Raw genomic sequence first — 25,698 nt, forward strand, 5'->3', positions numbered from 1 at the left:
GTGGGAATCATCTGCTTCAACTATTGTCCATCAAGCTTCTTACCAGAGTTGCTTAGAAAGGATCAGTGTTTTCTAAAATGGTTGGCACTTTTCTAATAATATCACAAGAAAAAAGGGGAGCGTAGCATTTTCTTGGGGGGGATTGTTTTGGTCCTAATTATAAAACTCATCTATGATCCCACTACATAGGATGTTTTTTGAGGGTTTGTTTTTGGTTTTGTTTTTGTTGAGTTTTTAAAATGTAGCCTCCCCCACCCCATTCATAAAATTTTTTCATTTAATTAAGATCACGTTGTACTGTTTTATAACTTGTTTTGAAATATCTTAACCACTTTCATCTGGCTAAATGTTTTTTGAAAAGATCACTTTCATACTTGCTAATATATCATCATATTACCCATCATAATAATCAGTCCCCTACTTTCAATAATTTAGGTTATTGATAGTTTTTTACAGCATAAATAGCAGTGTTCATCTTGGTACAAAACCTTGCCCACACCTATGACTCTTTGCTCTCTGCATAGCTTATCCTGCCTAGTACTTCCAACAGAACTGTTTAGACCCTGCTGAGTTACCCCTCACCAACAGTAGATATTAGCATAATTTACTTTGTGTGTGTATACCTATTTGGTAGGCAATAAGTTGAATTTTATTTAATTTGCATTTTTTAATATTCGTGAAAGATATTTTTACTTTTTCCTCCATGTTTTTATATACACATATATATTTTAGTATTTGTCTATTTGTGTTCTTCACCCATTTTTCTACAAGATCTTCAATATATAAAGAGTTTCTCCAAATCAGTAGGAGAAAGATATAATCCCTTTATTGTGTATGTTGCAAGCTTTTCCCAGTTTATTTTTATTTCACTTCTGTTACTTTCACTTTTATTTCCTTGTTTCTCTTTCACCCAAATCAGATCAATATCTAATTACATGCCAGTTCTATGGATTCAATTTTTATTTTAAATACTATAAAATATTTGAGAACTTGTTTGGAGGTTCTAGCCGGGGAGCGCAGCTACTCGTATACCCTTGACTGAAGACCGGTCCTCCTCTAGCGGGGATGGTCGTCCTCTTCGACCAAGCGCGGAGCTTCGGGAGGGATGCACATGGAGGGGTGAGGGAGGAAGGGGACACCCGCCTAGCCAGCCAGATCAGCCGAATCAACCCTGGCGATCAGTGGGGTGACAGATGTAGCAACCAGATCGCCCTCACATCCGAAATGCTATAAAATATCTTGAGTTTATTTTGACATATGGCATTACATAAGAATGTGAATCTTAGCTCCCTGACCAGGGAGCAAACCTGGTCCCAGCAGTGAACACTCAGAGTCCTAACCACTGGACCACCAAGGAATTCCTGGGTGGGTGCTGTTTAGAATGAGGGGAGCTTGTTTAGGGAGACATAGATCATGGTCAGAAAGAAGTAAATGCAGGTGAAGAGCTGTTTCCTCAGAATCCTCTGCCCAAGCCCTCCTGCTGCCCTTCAGTATGTGCCCGGGCTCTTTCAGTCTCCCCAGCTGTCTCCAGGGAAACAGAGACCAAGGCGGTATGGTTGGGGAATGTGGGAAAGAGCTGGGGCGGGGTGTACATTTCTGCCTGGAGCAAGTTGACTGGCCCACTGCTTCCCCTCCTGCTCACTGCAGCCTTCCCTTTGGCTCTGCCTCCAGCCCTTGATTTCATTCCCCAAAGTGTTTGTGAAGTACATCTTCTCTACTATCCAGCACCCAGAGACTGCCCACTGCCCGTGCTGTCCTGCCTGAGACAGCTGCCTTCCCCATGTCCTATGTGAAGAGAAGTGGGCTGGAGGACTGGTCTTCTGAACACTCGAGCTGGTTGTTACAAGGCATTTACATTACACACAGAGAAGGAGCAGCCCTCTCATTTCTCTTCAGTACCACACGCCCCTCTTTGTTCTGGCCTGGCCCTGGCAACAGCCTTGCTACTGTTGACTCTTGCCCCATATTCATCAACATAGTTTCCTACAACCTGAAGACCCCTCTCAGTCTTGCTGCACTGTAAACAAATGTACATTCTACTATCCATTCCAACTGCTAGATCACACTAAATCGGTTTTCAAATTCTTTCAGAAAAAAACCTTGATCTTCCTTTCACATTGACCATGTCATCACTTTTTCACCTCCTTGTTTTTCTTTAGCCCTTTTAAAAACTTTAAAAAATATGCATGTGTTTTCCCAATTGAATTTAATCTCAACCATGATCACTGGAATACTTTTTTTTAATTGGCATTTTTATCAAAGGGGATGAAAGAGTAGATGGATGAGGACAGTAACATAGCGTTCAGATAAGGGAGCAGGACTTTTGAGTGGGGCCCTTGCATGAGAGATTAGAACATACATTCCTATCCAGCAAGGCCTCCCAAGTGAGACAGGATGGCTGAAAGGTCCATCCTGTACTTACTATAAAGAGATCAGCCCAGCTGGACCTGCAGCAGGCAATGTGTGTGTGTGTTAACTTTCAATAGAAACCTACTTTATGTGTATTATACAAATGGTGGTGGTGGTGGTGGTTTAGTCACTAAGTCGTGTCCGACTCTTGTGCCCCACGGACGGTAGCCGCCAGGCTCCTCTGCCCATGGGATTCTCCAGGCAAGAATACTGGAGTGGGTTGCCATTTCCTTTTCCAGGGGACCTTCCCGACGCAGGAATTGAACCCGGGTCTCCTTCACTGCAGGCAGATACTTTACCAACTGAGCTATGAGGGGCCCATACAAACCTTAGGGCATCCTTAACTCAGATCTGTGGATCATGAAAAATTCTGCACAAATGTTTTATATTTATCTGGGATCTGCAGCTTTGATCAGATGTGCAAGCAGACCAGAGATGAAGAACCACCCCAAGATGAAGAACTTCTATCATAGAAAGTGTGACTAGGGTCACGTAGGGTATCCGGTGTGGCATGGAGAATAAAAGGAAGGGCAGGGGAGGTGGGAGGACCTTCAGGCCTAGGTGGGTCCTCTAAAAGCTGTACCACTGCCGAGCTCTGTGCTCTCAGGCAAGTTTCTTAAGCCTTAGCTGTATAGTTAGGATGACAGTACTTCTATGCTCATGAGGTAGTCGTGAGCATTAAACAAAGAGATTCCTGTGAAGTACTTAGCATAGTACTTGGCACATAGATACATCATTCATAAATGTGAAATTATTATTAGCTGCCAGCATCAGTTTCTTCTCAAGCATCCCCCCAAATACATTAAGTGATACAGAGCGCACAGTACTGTTCAGTAGACCCAGCTTTCCTGTCTGTAGGACAGGTCCCAATGCTTACCTTACACAGTTGAAGTATTTATGCTCCAGAGTTGAATACTATAAAAATGGGAATAGATGGGAGTGTTTTCTGTAACCTTGAGCGAAGGAAATGGAAGGTGATGTTGTTTAATGGCTCCTGCAGTTGGTTATATCTCTTTCCTTGGTCCAGGGCTGCTGTTCTCTTCCAGCAGCATTTCAGCTTCCATTACAAAGGGTGACTTTTTTTTTCACTTTTTTGGTATTATCACCACCATTAGCATCCATTATTATTTGCAGCATGTCCTTTTGTTCCAGCTCATCTGTAAGAATAAGAGATAAAGTGCCAGTGCTCATCTTGATAAACTATAAAATACATCTCACCTTCTCCCTTTTCCTATGGTCCTCGTTCTCTGGACCCATTAATATACGGACTTGTTCCCAGAAGAGTCAGTGAAGATATAAGTATTAATTAACTTAGGAAATATGTCAATGTTGCAGCCTCAAAAAGATGCGGATATGCTATTCTTGTATGTGCTAAATCACTCTTTGCTTCGGTGTTTTAAAGTTTAAATAAGTAAATTGTATTAAGTAAAGTTTTACTGTAAATGTGCATATTCAGTCACCATAAAGCATGATAATAGCTTTAAAATAACTGTTGTTACTTTGACGCTATGAGACTGTCTGTAGCTTTAATGCAAAAGTGGGGAGTTCAGTGCCTCCTAGACTGGAAGCAGTGAGCCCCTGAGCCCCAGGGTTGTGTGTGTGAGGTGAGAGCCTCAGGCTGCAAGCCCCCTGAGAGCAGGAGCTGTGGGTTTTCAGGCCACCATCCTGTAAAGTAAATGGCCCTCTTTTCCACTGACAGGGAGACCTGAGGGGAAGCTAAGATGTTAGGATGGTGTCAGTCAGACCAAGCCAAGGCATTGCCTGTTCTGTGAGAAAAAGTACAGGAAGATTCATCTGCCATACAGCTGTTTCCCCCTTCAGAATCACAAGTCTTTCTTTAAATGGAGGGGGAGTAGGACGTACTCAGAGACCCGGGACAATCACTTCTTAGGACAGATAAGGAGAGCTCTGAGATGTGGCTCAAAAAGAACGGTGAGGCTGAGCCCATGAACTGGGGCTGCCTGGGTATTTGGTGCCACACCGGGGAACTGCGGCAGCCAGGGCAGAGCTCAGAGTGGGACACTGCGCAGTGTCCTCGAAGGGCCACCCTGAGAACCACACTGTCTGCAGAGAGGGGCTTCCCCGTTTAAGTCAGCTAACTTTTCTCCTAAGATGATTCATCTTCATTCTGGGAAACATGTTGGTAGCTGTCATACTGGGAGAATAACTATTTCAGTTTCATTCCTTATTTACCTTATTTGCCTTCTGACAGTGTGCATTAAACATTATTATTTAGGGCCTTCATCTTTTTCTTTTCTTCCTACATTCTTTCCTTTCCTTTTTTTTTAAATCAACACTTCTACTACTAGCCCTACCACTGCCGCCACCTTGCAGTTGACTAAGTACTCTGCATTGACCTCCCTTCACCCAGGAAGGTGGGTAGAACAGACCTTATAGCTTGTTTTGTAGAGGCAGCTACACTAGGACTCGCCCAGGGTCACTCAGCTGCTAAACGGTGAAACCAAACCCAGATCTCCAGGACTCTTTGTACTGCCTCTGTGGGCTCCTTTCCCCCCACTTCACTCCATTTTGCCAATCCACTCAACCAAGAAAGTAAAGATGGTATAAAACAGATGAAAATCACCATCTTTACTGTATCTGATCAAGCTGTTACTTGGTGTGGCTCACTGTTTTCAGGCTTGTTTTGAGGAACGGTCATAGCCACGTGTTGCTCAGTTTTAGAAGTCAGTGTCATGATGAATCTCAACAGAAGCAAACAAGTAAATGGCATCAAAACCCAAGATCTAAAGTTATATCCTGGGAATTCCCTGGCGATCCAGTGGTTAGGACTCGACCTGTCGTTGCCAGTGCCCAGACTCAATCCCTGGTCAGGAAACTAAGATCCCACAAGCTGCATGGTGCAGCCAAAAATTTTAAAAAATAAGGATGTGCCCCATATGGTAGCTACTTGCTATATGTGGCTGTTTGAATTTAAATGGAAGTTGAATAAAATTAAAAATTGAGTTATTCAGTCACACTAGCCACAAAGTACTCAGTTAGCCATAGTGACCTGAGGTACTAATTTTTTTATTTAATTTTAATTTATTCACATTCAAAGTTAAATAGCCACATGCAGCTAGTGACTACTAATGGACACAGATACGAAACATTCCCACCACTGCCGAAAGCTCTGTTAGACAGCACTACTCTAAAGACTGTAGCAAAAGTACTGTGGTCTTCTGGCAGGTTGTGCCACCCTGCACAGGGGAGGGCAACAGAAATGCATCATGAGCCTTCCTTCCCAGTGACCTTCTCAGCTCAGAGACAACAAAGCTTTGCTAAAAAAAAAAAAAAGCCTGCCACGTGACTCCAGTAATCCGCAGCCAGTAAACAGCTGGGCAGAGGGTTGCAAGAAGAGCTGGCCTATTTTTGTGCACTGCAGAGTCCTGAGCAGGAAGCAGTGGCGACACCTAGACGCACTTTCTCGTCCCTTTATTCACAACCAAGGCCACTTGCGCATTTCCACTCGGATGCTCCACAAGTGCAAATTCCTCTTCTCAGCTGCAGCCATCCTCAGCGCAGGTGTGCTAATGGATTTATCACGATCCCCAAAAGGATGAAATATGCAGAGCCTTGTGGGTTACAGTCTGAAAGAGCCATTACCATTTCACAATGAAACATGGCTGCTTCTGAGAAATGGGAACAAGGAGATGTGTAATGGCGCTCTTGATTCTAGAATCCAAAGAGGGTTACAGTTCTGTCTCGTGTATGTTACTCATCCAGCGCTTTCATAGCATAGAGGTTTGTCCTCCTTCCCCACCCTCTTCATTATAATCTCCTGCAGTCCAGAAATCCCTTCCAGAATAGCTCTCAGAGGGAAGTAGCAGTTTTTTTGACACCCCGATCTCCACCCCCCTCCATTCCCCAGGATATACATTGATGGCACTAATTTGGGGGGCATTGTGAGCATACAATAACTGTTTACTACTACTACTATCACTGTTATTAAATATTCACATTGAATGGGAAGGGATTTAGTCTTCAGAGGGTTCACTTATAACACCTCTGGGATGCATTCTTAGGATCTGGTACAGTGACCTGGAAGAAGGAAATGAATCTCACACTGAGAATCCTTGCTTCAGAAAGCCTCTGGCACTAACAGACAAAGATTGTATCCCTGAGGCATGCTGGGGCAGACAAAACTGAGACCCGGTTCTCCAGAAGTACCAAGTCTTTTCTGTCACTCATCAGACATTGCCTGTACAGCTCAAGGAGTTTTTAGTTTTGGTGTTCTTTGGTACCTTTGTCTCCCGCAAAAATGCTGACCTGTGGATACATTCCGAAGGAGCAGAACCGCCTCTTCAAAGTGTCACTGTGGGGGATTCCCTGCTGGTCCATTGGTTAGGACTCAGTGCTCTCACTGCCGAGGGCCTGGGTTCAATCCCTGGTCAGGGAACTAAAATCCCACAAGCCACATGGCACAACCAAAGAAAAAGAAAGCATCATTGTGATATTAAGAGTCCTCTTTCTCCTTGAAAAGTCTGAAAGTTCAAAGGGAATGTGTTATCTCCTCTGCACCATCATAAACTGGGGTGGCCTCAGGCATTCATCATTTTACAGAAAGAATTGCTACTAATTGAGGCCCTTCAGAGAAAAATAGGGCCTTTACAATGAAGTGACCCCTGTACATTGGTCTCGATTCTTAGTACTCATCTGAGCCATGATCAGGTCCTTCAGATGCTTTGAGGTGTTTTCCATATTGAAAGCTGAATGTCTTCAGAGTTGGCTCCTTGGGACCCCAGAAGGAATTAGCACACGTGTGAAGCCAGGTTGGTCTGTGTCGGGTATTCTCAGCTTGGGGAAACTTGACAAATTAGGGACGTTCTGAGCAGAGGACTCTCAGGTCAGGGCTTCAGGGCAGAGATGGCCGAGAAGGTACCTGCCATCTGGCAGACAGACACCACTGACCACGGCATCCTCTCCACGTCCAGTGTCCTCAAGGCCAAGTTACATGTTTCGTTATCTCATTCTCCTTCCCTTTAGGTCCCCAGATCTTTCTGAGTCTTTGTATTCGAAAGACAGATTCTGGTCTTAGATGATTCCAGCTCCTTGTAACCAAGACAGAATCTTGGTGCCTGTCATTGCAGGTAATATTCTGTAAAGGGATTTTTTTTTTTTTTTTGCATACCAAATCTAGAGCCATAATTGGACAAGTTTAATTGGAATCATTACTATTCAATATGTGGATGAAAAAGTGGTTTTAATTAAGCATGTAAACGGGGGGTCAATCACTGTTCACACAAGAACCAGATTATCATAACAGGAGAAATTCTTACAGAGTAAAGTTTTTAAGGTTCTTGGTTAAGGGGACTTTCCTCTTTTTATTTATGCTTGCATTAGGATTTTGAAGGAATGTCAGCACACTGTTACTAACTCTGATAGCCTGCACATCACAGCCGCTATGGTTTGGGGGCCCTTCTGGCTCTCAGATTACCTGTGTAAATACAGGGATTCACTTCTCAGCTCTACCATTTGCTTAATAAAGAGCGAATGTGCCGAACCTAGCAGCAGCAGCCTTGCAGAGCAATAATCTGAATAGGATAAACATGCTTCCTCTTTGTGTGATGCTCTTTCCCCATCCTCCTGCCAAGAGCAGGATATCAAATGAAAGGAAGGTTGTGGTTGGAGTCAGTAAAGTGAATGTCTAAGTGGCACCTGCTTCATTCAGCAGATCTGCTTTCCCGGGGCCTCCCACTGTACATCTGCTCCTGACAAAGCCTCTTTTCTCCTCCCGTTGGTCAGAGTGAGAGCAAAGGCCCAGCGAGGAGACATATTGGTTTTGCTTTGTCAGCACAATTGCCTGTGACATTATAATTATACCAAATCTTCATTATTAGAAAGGCCCCAATTTAGAGATTTTCAGAGCCGAAATGGGGTTTTCGAAAATAGAATTGATAGAAACATCTTTTCTGTTGTAAAGTTAGCAAATGGATCTGAGAATCACTGAAGGGGTCTCAATATGGAAACTGAGACACCGCTCCGAGCGAGACTACAAAGGCCTGCTATCAGATTGGCTCACTAAGGCAACCAGCAGTTCTCTGACTGTGCCCAACCCAGCCTCCCCCTGCTGCTTGTAGTGCTGTAATGTATAGCTCTACTTAGTGCTCTCCAGTGCTGGCAGGGTTTTTCACCTAGGCACCCAGGAGGTCGGATATATTAGAATAAGTTGATGGGGTTGGGCAATAAAGAAAAAAGCTGTGATGTAAATAAGGGAAATGCCAGGAAAATATATTTTAGGTGAATGCAGAGTGTCCAATTTCAGATTGAGTTTCCATCTAAACAAAAGCAACTCTTACCATGTTCTGCAGTGTGTATGTAGTTGAAGCACGCTTAAGGTGTAGAGTTGGCTCACCGGAAGCTCTGGGAAGGTTTTAGAGCCTTGCTCTAGCCCTTTATAAACTGAAATTAATTAAAATCAAATAAAATTAAAGACTCAGCTCCTCAGTTGCACTAGCCACGTTTCAGGTGCTCTATAGCCACCTCACTGCCAGTGCACAGGTAACACTGTGCCCACCTTCACAGTGAGCTCTCATGGACAGGACTGTTTTAGAGATTGGTCTGAACCTCCTGAAATGTCTTGACTGCTTAAGTGAGCCTTGGACTTACGGAAAAAAGCTGAACAAACTTTTTGGCCACCCCAATATTTCAGCCTTGCTGGAAGGAGAAAAGGAAACTTGCCTGATTATTTTTGGATCAGCTTCCAGCAGTGTTTCCTGACTATGATCTTTGTCTTTTCACCTTAAAATTATTTTTCCTCTGAGAACCTTGTGTCCTTTCCCGAGCCCCTCCCACTTCTCACAAAACAGTAATAATAATGATAGTAAAAATGAATTGCAACTATGAGAAAAGATTTTAATGTTAGGAATGTCCACTTATAGCTGACCTGCTCCCTGGCCTTCCCTTCCTTCAGCTTTCACAGCCCCACTGTTTGCCTGAAGAGTTCTTTTCTCATTAAACAGAGCTTCTCATTGACGAGAGGGCATGTGAACACTTGGGGGCCAAGAGTATGTATATGGATTGTTCATTTTGTGTACAACATGGGGCGTGGACAATATTCCTGGGGGTTGAGCACTGAGCTGGTGGCATCGTCCATTTTCAGCAAGTCTGGGGAGTAAGGGCGGACCTTTAAGCTTTTTTCTTCCATTTGTCCGTCTCTATTAGCTACTACATGGTGGCTTTGGCTCCTGGGAGAAAACCTTTATGAAATAATGATGTGTATGTATTTTAGTCACTCAGTCGTGTCTGACTCTTTGCGACCCCATGGACTGTAGCCCACCAGGCTCCTCTGTCCATGGAATTCTCCAGGCAAGAGTACTGGAGTGGATTGCTGTTCCCTTCTCCAGGGGATCTTCCCAACCCAGGGATCGAACCCAGGTCTCCTGTATTGTGGGCAGATTCTTCACTGTCTGAGCCACCCATACTACCTCAAATTTAGACAATATCTCTTTTCTCAAGAACTTAAATCATTTAAATATAATGTTACTTATCCTCATAGCAGCCCTATGAAACAGAAATGGCCCTGTTGGTTTTACAAATGTAAGTATAGTCAACTCTTAGTTGCCATACACACAATATCTGTCATGCATATCACTCATGACACATTTTAAATCCTTGGACAGTTTCTCTAAGCAAGCCAGGGTAAAGCTTGAACCATCTCCTCCACCCCCTGCCCAGCTGCTGCATACTTAAGAAATACAAATTAGTTTTCATGTTAGCTTAAAGAAGACATGATTAGAAAATAAGTCTGTGACAAGAAAAGCACATCATAAAATCAGAGTTTAGCAGGGCACTGTTAAGGAAATGACCCATCCTCCCTTTGGTTCAACTAAGAGGTGACTATAAAGATCTATCTTTATATAATGGGCATCATTAGCACTCAGTGTGCTGGCAGGTTTCCCAAAGGAATTTGTAAACCCCACGGGTAGATGTCAGAGACACCTCTGTACCCCAGGCACAGGTGTGCATGGGAAGCAGACTTCCTGCTGCTGCCCTTTCTGGTGGCCCTTCTTGCCCCGTGCTTTTGAAAAGTTCTGTGTCATTGTCAGGCCTCTGTATGGCAAATTGCCCATTGTGAATGGATGCTGAATAAGCCACAGGGGCTTCATCTTTGTGGAAAGAAGGAAGTGGCTGGAGGGTAGACTAAGAGGCTATCCTTCCAGGCACTGCAGCCTGCAATGGGTGGTTCAGTTCAGTTCAGTTGCTCAGTCGTGTCCTACTCTCCGCGACCCCATGAATCACAGCACGCCAGGCCTCCCTGTCCATCACCAACTCCCGGAGTTCACTCAAACTCATGTCCACAGAGTCGGTGATGCCATCCAGCCATCTCATTCTCCGTTGTCCCCTTCTCCTCCCGCCCCCAACCTTTCCCAGCATCAGAGTCTTTTCCAGTGAGTCAACTCGTCGCATGAGGTGGCCAAAGTATTGCAGTTTCAGCTTTAGCATCAGTCCTTCCAATGAACACCCAGGATCAGTCTCCCTTAGAATGGACTGGTTGGATCTCCTTGCGGTACAAGGGACTCTCAAGAGTCTTCTCCAACACCACAGTTCAAAAGCATCAATTCTTCGGCGATCAGCTTTCTTCACAACCCAACTCTCACATCCATACATGACCACAGGAAAAACCATTGCCTTGACTAGACGGACCTTGGTTGGCAAAGTAATGTCTCTGCTTTTTAATATACTATCAAGGTTGGTCATAACTTTCCTTCCAAGGAGTAAGCGTCTTAAGTTCATGGCTGCAATCAGCATCTGCAGTGATTTTGGAGCCCAAAAAAATAAAGCCTGACACTGTTTCCACTGTTTTTCCATCTATTTCCCATGAAGTGATGGGACCAGATGCCATGATCTTCGTTTTCTGAATGTTGAGCTTCAAGCCAACCTTTTCACTCTCCTCTTTCACTTTCATCAAGAGGCTTTTGAGTTCCTCTTCACTTTCTGCCATAAGGGTAGTGTCATCTGCATATCTGAGATTATTGATATTTCTCCCAGCAATCTTGATTCCAGCTTGTGCTTCTTCCAGCCCAGCGTTCCTCATGATGTACTCTGCATATAAGTTAAATAAGCAAGGTGACAATATATAGCCTTGACGCACTCCTTTTCCTATTTGGAACCAGTCAGTTGTCCCATGTACAGTTCTGACTGTTGCTTCCTGACCTGCATACAGGTTTCTCAAGAGGCAGGTCAGGTGGTCTGGGATTCCCATCTCTTTCAGAATTTTCCACAGTTTATTGTGCAATGGGTGGTGGAATTCCTTTATTCTACAGTCCTCATCACCTGGTCACCTAATGGTTTTGAGCCACCAGGGAAGCCCAAAAACACTGGAGTGGGTAGCTTATCTCTTCTCCAGGGGATCTTCCTAACCCAGAAATTGAACTGGGGTCTCCTGTATTGCAGGCAGATTCTTTACTAGGTGAGCTATCAGGGAAGCCCCAGTGGTTTTAGTAACCATTAATGATTTTGTGTAGATCGATTATTTCACTAAAAGTTTCAAACTAGTGGTTTCTCTAGTGTTATCATTCCTCTGCCTTTATTAGCTGGAATTCTTTTATAAAGAACTTGTCCCCATTAACAGTTTGGTTATGCTAATACAGTCCAGATAGGAAAGATGGAATAATACTCAATTTAAATGAAGTTTATAAGATAGATTTATTTCTATTTCCACCTCTAATCTGCTGTCTTCAGGTGTCTTAACTGTGTCTAAAGCAAATTTTGCTGAGGCGCTCAGTCATGTCTGACTCTGCGACCCTATGGACTATAGCCAACCAGGCTCCACTGTTGATGAAATTCTCCAGGCAGGAATACTGAAGTAGGAGCCATTCCTTTCTCCAGGGTATCTTCCTGACCGAGGGATCAAGCCTGGGTCTCCTGCATTGCAAGTGGATTCTTTACCATCTGAGCCATCAGGGAAACCCCCAAATGATGCTCTAATATTGGGCTAAGTGAGGCATTGAAAAACCAGGAGAGCACTTTGGCAGATTTTTTGCCTCAATCTGTCCCTGTTCAGATGGAGGAGGCAAGGGCTGGGTGGTAGGCACAGGGGGTAGGAGTCCTTAACACTAATCTCTCACCTTTTGTGTCTATTTGAAATTTTCTATAATAAAATTTTTGAAAATAATAACAAAAATAAATCTCCATTCTTAACTCTAGGTTAACTCCTGATTAGTCCATTTCTACACCCGACTATTGCAAACTCTTAAACAGCTTGGTAGCTTTCTCCTGAGGTTTCTGTCAGATGGGCTGTATTTCATATTTAAAAATACCAACTCTGTGCCTCTTCCAGCCCAGCGTTCCTCATGATGTACTCTGCATATAAGTTAAATAAGCAAGGTGACAATATACAGCCTTGACGCACTCCTTTTCCTATTTGGAACCAGTCGGTTGTTCCATGTATTGTTCACACCTTGTCTGCTACACAGACTTCGGAGATTTGGAGTGTTTCCCCTATCCCTTTCCAGTGATCTCTGGAACTTTTACTAAATAGCTCCTGCCCTTTTCGTACATCTCTGATCAGACATTCTCGTGAGCACCTACATGTCCTGCAAGCTTTAAACACTTTTCTTTCCTGTCATTTTTGGTTTAAAGCCCTCTTGGTCAGAACAGCATGGATCAGAGTCAGCTTGTTCAGTCTTAACATTGGGATTTCAGTCTGCAGGATGTAGCCCACGGTGATTCTGAACACAAGGGCAAAACCCTGATTTCTTTCATGTTCCTGGGGATTTCAAGAGGGAATGGTAAAATTATATCTCCAAATTATGTTTGGAAATACATTCACTCATAAAGTAAAAGTGAATTCACTCTTAACATTTGGCTTGTGGGATGCAGGCAAGACAATTTTCTTGTGGTCTGCAAAGTCAAGACTAAGGACACAGTGAAACTGCCCTACCCAGAAAAAGCCACTGCTATGGAAGTTATTCCAGAAAGTGGTTTTTCCAAGAGCAGGTTGAGATTGTCTAGTCAGAGGAGAGAAAATCTTGGGTGCTGAGAAGTGCCTATTACACCAGGGTAACTCTGAGTCTGCTATTGGCTTCATGAGAATATTTAGTACTTGCCAGATGTAATACATATTTTAATCCATAAATCCCTCAAATGCCCTCAAAAGCCATGGACTTTCAAAACACGGAAAAGGAAGATTAAGTGTCCCAGAAGCAGCTAATATAGCAGAAACAGAACCACTGAGAGAGAAATGATTTTTCTATTTCTCCCTTGTCTTACTATTATGAGGGTTACCTGGCTCTTCTTTTCATTTGATATCATTGTTCTTTTCATGACCTTCATTTTCTTGCCTTCTTCTGTCCTCTTTCCATGTGGTCCTTGTTTGTGTTTCTCAGCCTCTTTATCTGCCTGCCGCCTTGCCTACTAGCTTCTTTACCTGGTTTTCTGTCCTCTTCTCCCATCTCTATGCCAGGACACACCATGCCTATTTTTCTAATAGTGGCTTTCCTTAGATGTCAGGCACTGATGTAACTTCTTTCCAGGCCTGAATATAAGATTTTTTAAAGGACTTCCCTCCTGCCTGTCATCTCTAAAGACACTTATAGATATTTTTGATGACTCTTTAAAAACTGCAGAAGTGACTTAGGTAATAACAATAGATGGTTTCACTTTTTTATTTATTCCTCTCCTTTCCAGTCACAGCACAGGTTCCCCATTTAAGCCAGCGTTTTCCTAATACATACAGTTCACTTTCTTATGCATAAACCGCAGAAAGCATTACATTGTGAATTTTTCCTTTCAGCTTTAAGAATTATTGCTCTTTCACCAACTGTTACATTTACTTGATAATTTATTTGTTTAGCTACTTTTCTCTCACAACCATCAATATTTTTCTCCCAAACTAAAAGCTATTTCCCATGACCAACTGGGAAGGCCTTTGGGCTGAAAGGTTCGGTTACAGCAAACAACAATTCCCAAAGGTTTCCCAGATTGTGAGAGCAAATGAAAGGCCCATTCTTCCTCAGGCTGTCTGTCCCGCTCTGTCTTGTCGTGGTCTGGGGTTGGGGGAGGGCAGTCCGTAGTCCTGGGTGACCCTGACTAGGCCTGCAGCTCTGAGCTCTGCTGGGCTCCGGCGTGTGCTCTTAGTTTTGGGGTTTAGAAGGTTATTGGCATGGTGACATCATATCATACTGTCCCTGATTATACAGTTAACGTTCTTAATATTGATTAGTGGTTTAGCCTAGGTTGTTTCACTGCTATACCGAATCAGCAACTATTTCATATATGTCATCATGCAGTTCCAGTGCCTGTGTTGACTCTCGCTGCATTCAGAAAGGAAGCAGCCCGCCAGCCCATCTGCCCTGATTTCATGGCTTTTATCTCTAATCTTTACATCTTTGAAGGCCTTTGGCGAATGATGTGCTTCCTGGTAGGAGCAAATCGCAGCTGAGAGGAGATCTGCACTGTCTCTGCTTTCCTTTCTGCTTCCTGAGAGCTTTAGTCTAACATCTGTGACCCCAGCCAGACTTTATCAGACCTCTCATTCCAAGTCATCTGGGAAAGCAGCTGACATGTAGTGTTCACCTACTGTGTGCCAAGCACTGTGCCAGACTCTACCCACGTCAGCACATCTAGTTCTCAACAACCCTGAGAATATTAGTAATTACCATTTTATGTAGGAGGAAAGTGAGACTTTCTAAGCCTGTAAGAGGCAGAGCCAGGATTCTTTCTGACTGGGAAGCTAATGGAAATAAAAGCGCTTGTTCTACCTTCACATCAAATGCACCTGAACTGCCATACAGCATTCGGCTCTGCCTTAAGAATGTTGTGGGGAGAATGTTATTCATTCCAAAGCAGAGTAAAAGGCTTCGGGCCACAGAGACCAAAGCTAAGTGGAATGTAATCAAGTTTCTGAAAATCATGAAGAACATGATCAATTGTCGTATTCAGATATTAACGTCTACTGTCTTCAAGTTGCTCACTGTTCAAGAACATCGTACTGCAAAGATCTAAGTAAGCAGTGTTTGTACAGAGAAAAACAGTAACTGTTTGGGAACAGGTTAGCACAGATCTGGTGCCAAATGAGTTGTGAAGCAATAAAATCCCCGGAAGGAGAACCTGGTGGGCTGTTCTGTCTGGAGAAACCCCTGAAAGGCAGGGAAAGAACAGGACGTAGGTTGGCAGGGGTAATTCTAGGCAAAGAGACCTGCCTGAGTGAATACATGTGGTGGCTAGGGTATACTGAGGAGACAGGTACAGTTGTGATGAAGGCATAAGGTAGAGTATTTGTGGGAAAGGCTGATATAATCCCTCATCCATTAGCTATTTGGACTTTATTTTTCCCTTAGCAGGGAGCCACTAAAAAGGCGGGGGGAGTTGGAGTAGCTGTTGTCAATCAACATCTCAAGATTTAGCTAACTGTGATGTATAGACTTATTCATCAGATCTCAAAACGCTAAGAGAAGTTAGTCTTGGGATAAATAAATGAATTCCCATCAGTAAATAAATTCCAGTTATATGCATACGTGTGTGTGAGAGCAAGAGATTCATCACGTGGTAGGTAAGTGATGGAACTCATTACCTCAGAAGAGGTCAGGAATAGAGTTGATCAGCTCATGAATGATGAATCCAGAGTGTGCAGGGCAGTGACCCTAACCTTCAAAGTTACTCTTGCTGGCGCCCACAGTCTACCACAAAGCCTCCCCTGGTGACACGTTCAGAGACAGACCACTGCAGAACCTGTTTTGCAGAAAACAAGGAAAAGCAAATATCTGAATGTGTGTCTCCATGTTCATCGTGTGGAAGTTTTAGAAGATCCCTCTGGCTTCTATGTGGGGAGCAGAGAGTGCATTGGAGCCAGGGCTGACGCAGGGCGATCTGGAGGGAAGCTAACACGTAGTCCAGGCAAGAAGGGATAGGAGTTCACCCAGGGGATCAGCGGCCGATGTGACTGTGTTCTGGGTTTATGTTTGAAACTAGAGAATTTGCTGATGAATTGCGTGAGAAGTCAGAGATGGCCTAACTTCCAAGTTTTGGGCCTGAGCAACTAAAAGAATGTAATTGCCATTTGGTAAGATGGGAGGAGCATGTTTGACCATTTGGGCTCAAGAATGATACCCAACTGGTAGAAAAATAGAGCAGGGTCAGGTCTTCTCTTTCTGTTCTGGGGCCAGCAGTTCCTCCAGGATTTGGGGGCTGACTACTATTGGCCAAGGAAATCCTTGCACTGGGACCTGAAGTTCCCAAGTCTCTTTTGGCCTCTTTTTCTGTTTTTGCCAGTTATGTAAACCTTACCAAGAAGCCTGAGAGGAGAGGCAGCAGTGAGCCTAAAAGGGACTGTCCTCTCCCTTCCAGGTCCCTGCTGGCTGAGGTGGTCAATGGTAAAGGCTTGCCGGTGCCTGCAGAGACTCCCGGCTGCCTTTCCTGGCTCGGTCACTCAGTTTCTCCCTCAGTCCATGTTTTGTTTTGTTTAAATAAACTTTTTATCTGTATGCTTTGGAATTTAAAGAAGAGGGGGGATTACATTTTCTAAACTGAAGAACTCTACTGTTTCTTACAGCTTTGAAAGATGAGGTACTAAAGATTGGGGTACTAAAAGCTCCAGGTTTTTATAAGTGTGTGCTTTTATGGTTAAGTGCATGGTTCTGCCAACAGTACTTGCCTATCATTTGTGAAAGGGAAGAATATCTGCCCTGCCTGCTGCTCCAGAGACAGGAAGCTAGTGCTGTGCAGTGGGGGTGAGAAGACTTTGAAAAGCACTGTACAAATGCCAGGAGAGCTTTCTTACTAGGGTTGTGCAGGGTCTCTGTGAAAAACAAAAAGGAGAACTTCAAGTCCCTAATGTGGAATGGGAAAGGCTTCCTGTTGCTTAATCAATCGAAATGACCCAGAATACAAACTGAGATTAACATACGCCTTCTAGATTAGGGCTAATCAGGGGCAGGCTGAGCAGATGCAGGGACAGTCCTGGCCTGATTACTGTACCTCAGCGTTTAATCATCTCCCTTCCAAGGGCAGCCGGCCGATTTAGTGCGCACTGGGTTTCCAAGCCTCTAGCCCCCTCCCCCTTTCCCTTGCCATGGACATAAAGGCTGCTAGGTCAGAGACACTGAGACGATTTAATCTAATCTCATGTCAAAATGGCTGTGTGTGTGAGATTCTAAAATCCTCACAATGGGATGGTAATGCACTTATTTAAGGTAGAGGTAGACTGTGTGTAGAGAATAATGGCCTTGGATTTCAAGGCATTCGAGGTTATGAAATACCCTATATATGGGATTTCTCCAAGAAGCTTTTTAGATATGAAGTCGCTGTCACTAGTCATTCACTCTCGAGACGGCTTTGTGTGGGAGTCATCACCCAGTTGTTAAAGGCCAAGTTTACTCCTTCCCAAAGCTCATTTGGATGAGCTTTGAATATAGTTGTTTCTGTATTGCTTTTTCTGGACTGAGAGCTCCTGTTCTGAAACTTCCTAATCACTTGAAGGCTCACCCACGTCAATCATTCTGTCCCAGGGTTGGGGGGAAGGTAGACACCTGTGCAATCTCAGAAGGCAGGTTTCATTCAACTGTGTAGAAAACACCTGCCCATTGCTAGGGACTCAAATATGGAGATTCCATCTCTCCCTTAAGGAATTTAGCTTCCTTGAGATAAGACAAGTAACCAGTGATAAAGTATATGACCGTCGCCTCCTCCATGGAGACCAGAGAAAAGTGCTGTGGGCCCTTGGGAGAAGAGAAGCTCAGACAGGAGGAGCAGAGACTGCAGCTGACAGCTGAAGGAAGAATAGAAGCCCATTCAAGGAACAAGCCAAGGACAGTCATTCCAGGCAGAAGTCAGAAAGTGTGCACACCATGGAGGCAGGTGTGGAAAGAGCTTCAATCAAGTCATTCACCTTCCTGGAATGTACAATGGGTGGGGATTCACGTATCACCAGGCTGAACTAACTGAGTAATAGGGGCTGATGTGAAGGGCTGAAATACCTGCAAAGGGATTTAGACTTTATATTCCACGGGCCATTGGAAACCAGTGAAGAATTGTAGAAGAGGGGAACCAAATCAGTTTGTGTTCAAAAGATTATTCCAGTTATAGCAGTGTCAGCCAGTTTGAATTTCTGCATTTTAACTTTTTTCCACTTTATTTTAGGGCAGATCTCCCATGATACTAAAAAGTGTTTCAACAGCAGTGTGGGACATGGACCCATAGCATAGGTAACCCAAACACATCATAAACCAGTAAGAAAGAGATTTAATTCTAATAATTCTTCCAGTTTCTCTCCATCCCAGCACTGACCCAGGACAGTTGCTCGTAGTCAGGAAGAAGGTCCCACTCATAGTATTCAGTGTATTTGTAAAGTTTGTAACTTGTTCTCCCAGCTTAGAGCTTTTGGAACTGAATCAGTCTCAGGAGCAAGAACAGTGAAATAAGACTGATCTTTGCTTTTGGTTTTGGTTGCTGTTTCCTAGCATGAGGGTTCTTTGGAGGTGTCCTGGTTTTGCCACAGGGTGTTTGGCAAAAAAACGTTACTTCATTAACTTTGTCTGTTTCGACCAGAAGAGAGGATGAAAGTGATGATGAAGATCCTCTGGGATGATGGAAGGGGTTCTTGGTCTCACATATTCACAGATACTCAGACCCATGCCTGCAGTCTAGATGCCAGGGCCTAGAACCCAGCCACATGTTGGTTAGGGCCCGCAATAAAATCCCTTGACCTGCTGTCCTTTAGGCTGTGCTGATGCGAGTATTTGGCATACCTTGTACTTCATACTAAACATGAACCAGAGCCAGGCCTGACCTTGAAGGAGCCCTCAATCTAGGGCTCAATCTAGGTAGATAGGGAAGGCCTATCTACATACATTAACCATACCTAGCCAGATTATATCCTACTGTCCAGTGCTTACTGAGAATCCCAAGGAGGCTGCTCTCAGTATTGACTAGAGCTGGGATAGGCTTCCAAGAGGAGGGTTTTAAAGAGGAAGGCATGGGCAGTAGGGGAATTCCAGGTAGCAAACAGCTTGAGCAAAAGCCCAGAGAAAGGAAGGTTACCAATGTGTTGGAGAATTGAGGATAGTCCAGGGTGATACCCAGAACACAGGGAGTGAGGGAAGTAAGACTGGACAAATCACAAGAGTCCTGAATGCCAGACCCAACATTTGAACTTTACTACAGGCTTTCCGTTCCGTTCCGTCGCTCAGTCGTGTCCGACTCTTTGCGACACCGTGGACTGTAGCCTACCAGGCTTCTCCGTCCTTGGAATTCTCCAGGCAAGAATTTAGGAACCTTTTAACTAGCATCAGGGAATTTAAAAAGTTGAGTTTGGGGAATGACATGTTATAGAAAGATAACTTGGGCGGCAGAAAGGAGTGAATGGAAAAAGGAATTGACTAGAGACATGTGAAAGCCATTTGCAAAGGTCTAGATGAGAAACACTGAACCCAACAGCCTTCTGAAGCCAATGTATGGGCTGGCCCCCTCCTTCCCCTTTCAGGCCCCAGCATCTCAAGTGTGAGGACTATGGGCCATGCCTTCCATTCTCATTAACACAGCAGGGTAAGCCTGGAATCCTAAAAACGTCGACAAAACAGAACATTTAGCCCATTTCAGGTTGCATCATTAAATATCATGGTGTTGTGTTTGTCGCTCAGTCGTGTCCAACTCTTTGTGACCCCATGGACTGTAGCCCTCCAGGCTCCTCTGTCCATGGGATTCTCCAGGCCAGAATACTGAAGTAGGCAGCCATTCCCTTCTCCAGGGGATCTTCCCAACCCAAGGATCAAACCCAGGTCTTCCGCATTGGTCTGAGCCACCAGGGAAGCATCAACAAATACTTATTTCCAAACTGTCAACAGTTACCCCTGGAAAACAATTAGATACAATTTAACACTGTAAAATTGACATGTTATTTTATGTTTGATTTTTTTTTTTTTGCATTAGGAAATATTCTGGTAAAACATCCGTTTTTACAATTAATTTTTATTTTCATCAAAGTGATACACAGTTATAAATGACAAAAAGAACTAAAAGGCCTTTTAAAAAATATATATATATATATATGTGTGTGTGTGTGTGTATATGTGTGTGTGTGTACCCCAGAGGCAACACTCCATGTTCTTTTTTCTGGTATGTATGTGTATTATTCTAAATAATAGTCATATTATTTCTTGAGTTGAGACATTATCACAATTTTCAATAACTCAGTTTCTATGTTTATATTGTTATAAACATAAAATTTTTATAAAGGTAAAACTTGTTCACTGCCACGACGAGTGGGTATGGTTAATCCTTGCTTTTTTTTTTCTTCTACTTTTTAAGGAGTAATCACCGGTTCTACCCAATTCTGGAAGACCCCTCGAGGTACTCTATCCCACAAGCTCATGCCACATCCCCTCTGTCCTCCCAGACGTACTGCACAGCCCCCATCCTGGTCCTCCTCCTGTCCCCAGGCTCCCTATAGTGGGTTCTCTTTCTCCTGGACCCCATAGCCACTTATTTCTTTAGTTTTCCTGTCTCATTTCTTTGGGGAACATCCTTCAGAGCTTCCAAAGAAAGTGTGTACAGGTAGCCGGCTTTTACAGCCCTTCCAAGTCTGAGGAGGTGTTTATTCTGTCCCCACACTTAATTGGCGTGGGTGTCATTTCATGGGCTGGAGAGAGAATTCTAGGCTGAAAGCATTTTCTCTCAGAGGTTTGAAGCCACTGCTCCATCATCGTCTAGCCTCCAGGCTTGCTTTTGAGAAATCCAATAATGATTTCCAGTTCTTTGTATGTGACTTTTTTTTTACCCTTTCTCAAATCCTTTGGGATCTCTGCTTTATCCTTAGTGTTCTGAAATTTTACGAAGCTGTGTCTTAGCATCCGGATCTTTTTTCTTCTGTTCTGCTGGGTATCTAATGGGCCTTTTCAATCTGAAACTCATGTTTTTCAGTTCTAGAGATTTACTTGCAGTGTGTCTGATAATTTCCTACCTTGTGTTTTTTTCTAGTCTCTAGAAATCTCTTTTATCAGAGATTGGATCTCTTAAGGTCTCCTACTTTCCATCTTTTAATCTCTTCTGCTCTCTGGAAGATTTCCTTGACTTTACCGTCTCATCTTTCTGTGGAATGTATTTCATCTATTTGATTTCTTTAACAAATTTTCTCTCATTTTAATAAACGTATCCGTTTGTATGATACAAATCTTTTCTGTCTCTGAAGATACTAGAGTTTAGGGCCATTGGTTTTTGTTTCTGCTCCCTGCGTTGTCTGTCACCTCTGTTCCTTAAGAGTGAGACTCTGAAACCCTGCTTTCTGGGGTGTGCAGGGCAGAGCTGGGCGACCTGTAGGCCTCGGGGTGGTGAGTATTAGGACTGCAGGCCAGATCTTTCATCGTCTCCACACCCCCGACCCCTCACCTCCCCACCTACCAGATACCTCATAGATCTTCTCTGGGGCTTCTCCAGGTCAGTTTCTCAATACAGTGGATGAGCTTCAGGTGTCTGGTCAACAAAGGCCCGGGTGTTGGGATTGGTAGGACCCACTGGTCCAGTCAGTTGAATACAAACTGTCAGCTAACTCCTATCTTTCACTTCTTCCTCTCATTCTGCAGCACTGAGCCTCCATGCCCTGAAAACTCCAGGACACAGGACATGCAGCTTCCCCTTCTTTAATGTCAGAACCACTTTATGTATGCTTTGCATCTCCCAGAAGTACTGGGTTGGCCCAAAAGTTTGTGTTTTCCCTAAGATGCTATTTAAAAACCCGAATCAACTTTTTGGTCAACCCAATATATTGCCATCTCTCATTCATATTTTTTTTTCTCCTTCACTATAATTTTTGTTTTATGAGGAAGAAGAATTTTATATGTGCGTTTATTCTGTCTTATTTAATTGGAAATTCTTTTTTTTTTTAATATGTCATGTAAAATTGTCAGTTTTCCTTTCTTTGGAAGGACTGCCCTTTTCTGAAATTTTTCACTTCCTCCTCTCTTTCTACTAAACACTTCTTTTTACTGTGAAATAAGAGTGATATTAGGAGGTAGTTGGGATTTTTTTTTAAGTTGACCCCAGAATGTATTTAAAATTTCTACTGGTCTATGAAATCTAAAATCAGAAAACTAATGACCTAGGCTTTAAAAAAAAAAAACTGACCCAGAGGAGAGGGACAATGGCCAGAAGGCAGGCTAAGTTTAAGGGAGAAGTTTTTTCAAGCTGAGAGAAACTTGTGCATAGACAGAAAGAGGTTTGAAGAAGTCAGTGTAGCAGAGTATCCAAGAACATGAATGGTGGCCTCTCCTAGAGAGGGGCAGTCAGAAGAGACAGGCTTGTTGGGAGGAGAATTCAACCCTGAGGGGTCTGTGCGGGCCTCCTAAAGTTGGAGAGAGGCAGGCAGGTGGGGTCATCTCTTGGCATGTTGGGGAGGCCCTGTTCTGAGGCATGTTTCTACAACTTCTCCACATTCTCTTTCCTGATAGTCTGTTTTAAAGAATTAAAATGGGGTGGGGAAAGGGATGTATTTGTGCCTGGACAGTGGGTATGCAGTTACCTGCGGCTGCAGACAGTGGTACCCCGAGGGCTGGAGCTGATTGCCCTGTCCAGCCAACATCTGGGAACCTATACCCAGTCCCCACTAATAGTCTCCCCTTGTCTCCCCAGGACTGGTCCAGATCCCTGTGAGCATGTACCAGACTGTGGTAACCAGCCTCGCCCAGGGTAACGGGCCGGTGCAGGTGGCCATGGCCCCTGTGACCACCAGGATATCGGACAGCACAGTCACCATGGACGGCCAGGCTGTGGAGGTGGTGACGTTGGAACAGTGACATGCAGCCATACCATGGCATCATTTTCTAGTCTACTTCAAAATTTTTTACACGTTTGCAGAGGTGCAATCAAATGGAGTTAAGTCTCTCGACTTTGGAAGAAAAGTTTTGTTAACCTTTTTTTTAAAAAGGAAGAAAGGCAGTGGATTTTGGAATTGCATTTTTTAAAAAGCACCACTCTTGATTTTCTGGGATTGGTGGAGTAAGATACTGCGTTATCAATTTCACGGTCCCGAAAAAGCCAAATTGTGGCAGGACTTCTTTCTGCGGAAACGTGTGTATACTTCGGTGTGTGTCTGTGTGAGTGTGAATATATGTATATGTGTACATATGGATATACACATTTACATATATATATAAAGTATATATATACGTGTATATATATAAAAGAAACCCGCATGGAATTATCTGTATGAAATCAAGGTGAGCTGCGGAAAAATAATTCACCCAGTTTAGTGGGTGTAGGGTACGTGGCCAGACAGCCACCTGGTTTTGTTCATACCAGGGTCATGCGTTGAGCTACTGACAAACTCAGGCGGAGGTGACCATGCCCTTCACCAAAGCTGCCTCCCAGTGGCCACCCAGAACTCTCCCTGCTGGGCTCACCTGAGAACGGAGGTTCTGGATTGGGGTGAGGTCCAGAAACTGTGCTTGCAAGATCCAGGGGCCGCATGGTCTGGCAGCTGAGACGCTTCTTGGGCTGGCCCAGATGCTGACCTTGCCACAGGCAAATGAAATGTCTTTAAAACTCCCAGGCAGGACCGAGAGGGTTTTCTTCAGCCTTCCATCTCCTCCCCTCCCCAGGAAACCTTCTCGATCTCACGACATTAACCCATCACTTTGGTTTTAAGGTCAGTCCTGAATTGGTCATGTATATGAACTGAAGGTGACAGAAGTATTAAGGGTTTGAGGAGTGCGTGCTCGTTGCGTGTGCTTGTGGATGTGTGCATTGTGGAGAGAATGGGGTGGGAGGAGTTGGAAGGGGAAAGGAAGGAGGGAGAGAAAAATCTTTTAAAGACCAGGGTGCACCAATGGGAGCAACTTTTTCCCTTCCTGTGACTTCCTGTAGCTTAACAGAGGAGACGAGAACTGACGGGCTCCTGGCGCGAGGAAGGCTGGCCACCGGACTGAGGGGCATTGGAGAGAAGAGGGCTGAGGGTGCTTCCTGCGCCCTGGATCAGGCCCGATCTCAGAAGGGACCTTGGAGCTGTCCCAGGGTGCATTGTGCTAGGCCCAGGCCCCACAGCTTCCTTCTCACGGCTGTTCATTGGTCTGGGTGTTCTTTGTAACGAAATTCTGTGATTTTTAGCCACAAGCCCTGAGTGTCCAGGGGTTAAATTCACCTGACTTTTTGACAGGCCACATCTCTGCTCCTTGAGTACAGGGACGACTCTTCCCCCTCCTCCCAGGCCCCCCACTCCTGTGTGTGATTGTGTATTTAATGTTTGGGTTTTTTTTTAACGCAACATTGAAAAGATTCTTCACTTCTTGCCCAGCCTTTGAGAAAAGTTTCAGATTCTTGTATTTGCTTGTTTTATATAAAACTATCCAGTGTTCTTTGTATGTTTTTTTTTTTTCTGTACGTAATGGGGGGAGGGAAGGGAAATTTACATAAAACAGTCCTAGTTCTACAATTTGTTATTTTTTTAATTATTATTTTTTATCATCGTTGTGAAACTGTCCAGGGGCTTTAAAGTCCGTGTTCCTTTGTGGTGAAATACCCTCCTGATAGTTTGAGAAATTGCCAAGAAGAAGAAGAAAAGCAGAACCCCAGTAGCAGAGCATGGATTCTGTGTCGTTTTCCATTCTGTCTATTACTGCCTCATTCAATAAATAGTTAACAATGTGGCAACAGGAAGTGGAACTGTTCGTCTGTGTAGGAGCACTTCTTAGGAGCTCTCTTTTGGGGTGGCTTGTTCTGCTTTGTAAAAGGAATAGGTGCTCTATTCAAGCTCAGTGATCTTTGAACCGTGTTCCTTGGCGTTATGAAGCCCTGTAAGGGGAGTGCCGGAGTGGAAGGGGATGGTTGCTGCCTGTCTTCCCTCACCAGAGCAGCTAATCAGTTTTACAAAATGTTGTCCAGGGGGGTTATGGCAAGGGGCGCCTAGTTTGAAAATTCCTAAAGATGGTTTAAAAACCTCTTCTCTGGAGTTCCTTTTTTAGGGGTTAATTGCATTCCATATTAAAATCAGGGTGGGTTGTGATACTTGTCCATCTGTGTCCTCCCCCCATGAGTGTTCGGTATTGCAGTGGATTTTCCTCCTTGAAGTGGGGGCCCCATGCCTTTGTTCCCTTAAAGCCTCCCTCCTCGGCTTCTCTCACAGCTTACTACTTTAATGTGACAGATGCCATTCTTCTACCCATACCTCCTGCCACATCCTCAGCTTCGGACCCTTCCTAAACCTCCCAGTGGTTTTGCACTCCCACGCTTGTGCCTGCTGCTTTCCTCAGCTCAAAATGATGCTCTCCTTGCCACCTCCATCACCCCTTTCTTTCCTTTTATTGGGTGTTTGGGTCTGTTTCCTGGTAATAATAATTATAACAGTTGAATGGGGGAGGCCAGAGA

General features: G+C 44.1%; 1 protein-coding gene across 5 annotated transcripts in view; it reads left to right on the plus strand.

Annotated features, from left to right (window-relative positions):
• The window catches only part of NRF1 (nuclear respiratory factor 1), a 135,303-nt gene extending 110,317 nt beyond the window's left edge, over nucleotides 1-24,986 (plus strand). For 3 of the 5 annotated variants that reach the window (XM_055421251.2, XM_055421252.2, XM_088834664.1), the window contains 2 exons: nucleotides 20,653-20,694; nucleotides 22,969-24,986. In XM_055421251.2, coding sequence (XP_055277226.1) covers nucleotides 20,653-20,694; nucleotides 22,969-23,132 — 206 coding nt within the window. In that variant the 3' untranslated portion in view covers nucleotides 23,133-24,986. Of the gene's footprint in view, nucleotides 1-7,392; nucleotides 7,681-20,652; nucleotides 20,695-22,968 lie in introns of those variants that run through there. The other 2 variants (XM_088834665.1, XM_088834666.1) reach the window with 2 other exon arrangements.
• Nucleotides 24,987-25,698: the final 712 nt, after the last annotated feature.

This window comes from Moschus berezovskii, chromosome 3 (assembly GCF_049115385.1).
Source record: "Moschus berezovskii isolate FMDL1 chromosome 3, NW_MosBer_1.0, whole genome shotgun sequence".
Lineage (NCBI taxonomy): Eukaryota > Metazoa > Chordata > Mammalia > Artiodactyla > Moschidae > Moschus > Moschus berezovskii.